The 6,324-nt window shown below is 32.2% G+C and overlaps 1 protein-coding gene across 1 annotated transcript; it reads left to right on the top strand.

The window, feature by feature from the left end:
- The first annotated feature begins 1,895 nt into the window (after positions 1 to 1,895).
- LOC114273875 (uncharacterized) lies at positions 1,896 to 2,842 on the top strand. Its single transcript, XM_028215698.2, has one exon. The coding sequence runs from the start codon at positions 2,026 to 2,028 to the stop codon at positions 2,665 to 2,667; it is 642 nt and encodes a 213-aa protein (XP_028071499.2). The 5' UTR covers positions 1,896 to 2,025; the 3' UTR covers positions 2,668 to 2,842.
- The last annotated feature ends 3,482 nt before the right edge of the window (positions 2,843 to 6,324 follow it).

Genomic DNA, 6,324 nt, shown 5'->3' on the forward strand with positions numbered 1-6,324 from the left:
TGGCTATTTTTTAAAACTATCGCTAAAATTTATAAGTAGTGATATTTTTTATGACAATTTTTAAATTGTTATTAAAAATTAACAATTACTAACGTTTTTTTATTAATATTTGATAGAAAATATTATTAATTATCATAAAATCAATTAAATAATAAATTTAATCTATACGTGAATTCCCGTTTTATTTTTTCATATAGTTTACTTTTGCATTAAAAATGTTCGTGACATGGGCGGTGAATAATAAATTTGGAGGGTCCCAACACGGAACAATCCACACATATCGTGGACCCTACTCATGGAGGTTGTACACTACACAATCAACAATTGACTCAGGTTTTTTGCCCTCATATGGACGTCAATCATAATGACTAGAAACTTCACAGAATCTCTCACCTCTTATTTTTATTTTTATTTTATTTTATTATTTATTTTCAATTTTTTACAGAACCTTTCAATTATTTCATTTTTTAAATTTTGATTGTAAAGGGTCTTTCTTTAATGCAACCTGGCTGACTTGGGATTTTTTTTTTTTTTTCTTTTTTTTGATGACCGGAGAATCTCCAGGCTGGGTCTATTTATGAAAATTTTACAAGTCAATTTGAGAAAGAATGTCGAAAAATCCATCACTCACTCTTCGATTTCAGTCAAGAACTATAAGAAAGATAGTATAGATTTTAATCCCTAAATTTTAAGTCACGCAAACTGTTATCTTAGGGGTTGTTTGGGATGACCTAAATAAATGTACTTTTTATCTTTTTACGAAAAGATGTGCAAAAAAGTAGAGAGGTGATGTGATGAAAAAAAGATAAAAAGACAAAGTACGTACTTATTTTGAGTAGCCAAACTTAGCCTTACAAACTAATCTAAGCCTTTGACATTAACTTGGGGTCTTTTCTCTCTCCAAAAATAATCACAAAAGCCCCCACCAGAAAAATCATTCGCAAATTTCCAACATCTCTTCTCCCATTGAAACTTCCCTTTTTTAACCACATCTTTTCTCCCGTACAACTTGCCTTTTGGTTCACACTGATAGAGTATATCGACAAAATTAGTTTAAAGGGGTAGAATTCACAATTTTAAGGTGGTGTTTGGCAAGTGGGTCGGGGCTAAAATAGTCACAAAAGACAAAACAGGCTATTTTAGCCACAACAAACAAAACATCACATCCAACCCATAATCATTACACTCTTCTCTCACAAAAAAAAGCCAAAAAGTCAAAAAGCCAAAAAGCCCTTCCCAAACCAAGCTTTTTAGCCCAGGCTAAAATAGCCAAAAAAGCCAAAAAGCCAAAAAGTCAACCCACTTCCCAAACGGAGGCTAAATATGGTAAATATATATTTTTATATGAAAGAATTGATTATTTTAAATCAATCACAAATTATATTTTGTTCACAGACTTTATAAGTGCATAAACAAAATCATTTTCATCTATGATAATACTTAACCTTCTCCCCAAAAGGATTTAAATTTGTTCACAGACTCCAACACATAATCTCATTGGTCCAAAGTTGTCGGCTTCATATTTAAGAAGTGTATTAATTTCACCTAAAATTATGATTATCATTATTTTAAATCAATCAAAACTTGTGTCTTCACACACTTTAATAGTGTGAAAAAAATCGAACTCCTCCAAAAATAATCAAAAAAGTTTGAAGTAAAAATAAAATCATTAAATAATTTTAGAATATCAGGTGACATTATTTATATGGTATTTTTAACAAATAAAAAATTAAAAAATATTCTAGATTAAATCATTTTTTATCTTTCAACTACCCATAAAACTGTTCACTACACCATTAATTGAGAAACACATGATATTCGGAAACTAAATAGTTACCCTAATCATTCACAAATAACCAACCCATGTAACTATATATATAACTCTTCAAAAACCTGTATATAAAAGAATTGATATTCCCTTCCCATACCAAACCTAGTATCAAAACACATTATACACACAACCCTTCTAAGCTCATATCTCCCACAGCGACTTTCCTTTTGGTTCACACAAGAAGAGAGCCAAATATGGATCAAAATGAGAAACAAAAGCTTCAAACTAGTATCCAATCCAACAAGTACCGCCAGTTCCTCATGAAGACTATGCAGTTTCTCTTATCTGTCTCTGTTTTATCGTTCCTTCTCTCTTACTCCTCGGCCATCTCTCACTTCTTCCACTACTTCAGTTTTCGCTTCTCCACATTGCTTTTCAGCCAGACAATAGAGAGAAAGTATATTTTCCTTATTTGCAATGGAATCGTTGCTGTTCTCGTGAAAAACTTGAGCTTCACCAGCTCTTCTCCTCCTGGTTCTGATCTTCGCGACGTGTTTGCAAAGACTGATCAAGAAGATGGTATGAAGCCAGTGTTAGAAATGGAAGCTCCGGTTGAAGATGAGGAAACAAATGTCGCCTGCATAGAAGAAGAACAAGAAAACGGATCATTGAATATAAAGCAAGAAGGAGATAGTCGAGCTCTGATCACAGTCACTGATGATGATGAAGAAGAAGAAGAAGATAGTGGGTCCTTGATTCCTCCACTATCAGCAGAAGATGAAGGAAATGAAGTGAATGTGAGTACAGAAGAGTTGAACAGGAAATTCGACGAGTTCATAAGGAAGATGAAGGAAGAAATCAGAATTGAAGCTCAGCAACAACTAATCGCTGCATAATTCGCATCTTGATACATTAACAATGAGTTTGGTATCAGTATCTTTTTAGATGGCTAAGAACCCTAATGTAATAGTGTTTTTCAGCTTTGTTAATCCTTTCTTCATGTAAATGGGACTTGTTCTCTTCCCTCCCTTCCAGTTTTTAGAATGAAATTATGAGCAAAAACTTGGCCTTCGTGTTGTTGGGAATTGAAAGCATCTAATTAGGATCGGTTCAACATGAAAAATAGAGAGAACAAATAAACAAGAATTTTAAATCATAGGTATACAAAAAAAGAAAAAGAAAAAAAAAAGAACAAGATTTATGCGTTTTACTCTAAAATTAGGACTACGATTAGAGTCAACTACGTATACATTGGATTATGGCAACAAGTCAAAAGTGCAGAAATTAAAAATACCCTTATTTCAAATTCGTGCCGGGAAACAAGCCACTTCAAGTGGTTGGTGACTAGTACGTATTAGGATTCACACTTCCTAACAATCAATACTTGTTACTTTTCATCAAATTAGGCAATAGTGCAACTCCTGATTTTTTCAGTTTTATGAATAATCTGATGAGATTTTTGAGTCCAAGTTGGCTTAAGTTGATTCATGGTCCAAGGGTTGTAGAAAATACTAGAAAAGGAAAGAGTTAAATAATCAAAATGGACAAAATATCTGTAGTATATATAAATCATATAATACTAGATTCTAGTACATTAAAATTAAGAACCTGTAGATGCCAAATAATATAATAAGTTTGTTTAGTTGTCCAGTACTTTCTTAGATGATTATGTATTGCCTCTCCTGGAATGATTAATTTTGGCTTAAGCCCACCTAAATTCATATTAGTACAGGCCCATATGAAGAGCATTATGTCATGGACAAATATTAAGAACAAGTAGATGCCAAAGAAGGTAATTAGGTCGTTTGGTTGTCTGTTTGTCAGATGATTATGTATTCAGCAATGCGACGGATCATTCTAGATATGACACATCACTAAATTTAAATCTAGACTATATATTCAATTTTTGAAATTTTTGTTTTTTATTATTTATTTATTTATTTATCTCTCCTTGAATGATTGTCCACCTAAATTTAATCTCAAATTTGAAGTCAGAAAAATTTTGGGATCACAAATCGTATAAATGACTAAGGCCCCGTTTGAGAATTTACCTTTTTAGTCAAAAAGTCAAAAAGTTACTTTTTTAGCCAAAAAGCCAACAATTCATATAAAAAAGTCAAAGATTCTTTTTTCTCTCTACTTTTTGCACATCTTTTCGTAATTAGCCAAAAAGTCATCCCTAACATATAAATTTTTTTTACTTACTTTTTTAGCCAAATAGTCAAAAAATTACTAAAACCAGGCCTAACTAGAGACCTTTCTCCCTCCACCATTTGGTTGCTTTCATTTCAGTTCTTCTCAAATCTATTAAATATTATATTTTACAAGATGTGTTTCCACAAATTTGCCATTCTTTGGCTCCATCTGTGTGGCATGTTATGATCCTATTCACCCAAATGACTTCATTTGCACCTGCAAAAATTTTGTCAAGACATCAAGTAAAATTTTCTTGAGACTAATATGGCTTCACTAATATCTCTCACTACTAGAAATATGACTTTTTACGTTTATTTTTTTTGCGACTGATTATTTAGCGGTTGTAAAAAATCACTTTTTACATAAAAAAAGAAAAATCACCCAATCATGTTGTTAACTAAAACTTGACCTATCTCCCCTTTCACTCTTATTTCCCAAATCTGTCTCCAACAATGGTGTATGAATTCTCTCTCTCTCTCAAAATCTCTCTCGCTTGACTCTCTCTTTTGACTCTTCACTTTCTCTCGCTCGAATCTTACTGTCCACAGTCGAAGCTATTCGTATGTATTGCCATTCTCACACTCTTCGGAGCTTCCGAAGCAAAATTTTCAACCACAACACATTGCTTTGTTTCTCTTCTTCATAAATATCGTTTCTTTGTCTTTGTAGCAATCTTCTTCTTCTTCTTCTTCTTCTTCTTCTTCTTCTCTCTCTCTCTCTCTCACTTTCTCTTTCTCTCTCTTCAATCGCCGGAGTTTCCATGGTTGCTTATTCCACTGCCGGATCGGCCTTCGTCGCCTTCAAATCCGTCGAAATTTCTGCTCATTTTGGCAATTTGAAACTCTCTAATTTCTGGCATTGCTCTTCGATTTCAAGCCGAGTCAGATCTATTCAGCTCTGACATAGCGTTACTCGCATTGTGGATCTCGAAGCTCCTTTGCTTCGTCTAGTAATCATCACTCTATGTTCTGTTTAATGACATCACTGAATGAATTGAATCGAATCAGTTAATTTCATAGTCACTCGTAATTTGTTAGGTTTAATATAATCTATCGCCACTACTTCTCTCTTTATTTGATTTAGGAAATCTAGATTTTCAATTATTTGCAGTTCTTTCTTTTCTCATTTGAAAAGTTTCTATCCATTTTCCATTCTTCTCACATATACATGCATATTTTTATGCACACGTCTGAATTCTATTATTTTTTGTTCTACGATTATTTTGTGATCAATCTACTTTGAGCTGTTTTTTCTTTGATTAGTAATGGAAAGCAAGTTTGCATGGCAAACACTTTTGTTCCTTATTACTAGACTTTTTTATTCTACAGAGTCACTCATTCAGCTAAGAAGGTCCAAAAATGTAATAAATAGGAGTAGAGAATTCACAAAAAAATAAATAAATAAAATTGAATAAGAAGAAAAATGAGATGCTCATTTGTCTGTCTCTAAATAATATACAGGCAAAAAATGAACAAGAAAATTCAATGGAATAATTCATAGGTTTGCCGTAGAGACATCTCAATCTTGAAAGGAATAGCAAGGGACCAAATTATTTGTCAAGTTTGTGTTTGTGTGTAAGAAATTGCTAGGTATAGCAGAGATAAAAAGAGGAGGTTGAAAATGAACAAGAGACTTTGAGCTATAGTATTATAACCAAGCGAAACTCAAAGGTTAAAATCTAGATATATAAAGAAAAAACAGAACAAAAAATATGCATGTATATGTGTGTCTGCCTAAAAGCAAGTCATATTATTTTTTTGTGTCTGCCTAAATGCTACCTTGGATTTTTTCAATTTGTCTTGATATTATTAATTCCTTGTTTTGAATAAGAGTTGGAATTTTTATAAATTGGTTTTTCTTTATGTTATTTTATTTTATTTTTTGAATTATTAGAATGGCAATGGAGAATTTGTCTATTTATTATATGTCATAGTATATGTATATTCATTCAAAGATAACAACAACATAACACTAATTCTCACTCACTGTTTTCTTTCTCCTATTTGGCTGTAGATGCCACCTCATTCTTCCTTCAGCATCCAACCCACTGGATATCCATCTATTATTCTGTAATTCATATATAATCTACTTGAAGATTCGATGGAGATTTTTATTAATTTTCGAGATTACAGTGTTGTCATCTTGTGCATGTTGTTGAACTCATGATTGATCTTAGTGTAGTGTTAACTACGTGATTGTTTCATAACTTCAGCCCAATTAGTTTCGTCTATTTTCATTAAATTAATTAGTGTAGTGATTGTTGAACTCAAGATTGATCTTTCCATTTTTTCTTCCCAAATGCCAAATAGTTCTCCAAAGTGATGCATGATTGTCAATTCCAGCAAATGAATCTATCT

The sequence above is a fragment of the Camellia sinensis genome, chromosome 9 (assembly GCF_055761805.1).
Source record: "Camellia sinensis isolate YWXY chromosome 9, ASM5576180v1, whole genome shotgun sequence".
Lineage (NCBI taxonomy): Eukaryota > Viridiplantae > Streptophyta > Magnoliopsida > Ericales > Theaceae > Camellia > Camellia sinensis.

Excerpts from the sequence above, each read along its gene's own strand:
- LOC114273875 (XM_028215698.2), top strand. The coding sequence starts at position 2,026 with ATGGATCAAAATGAGAAACAAAAGCTTCAAACTAGTATCCAATCCAAC.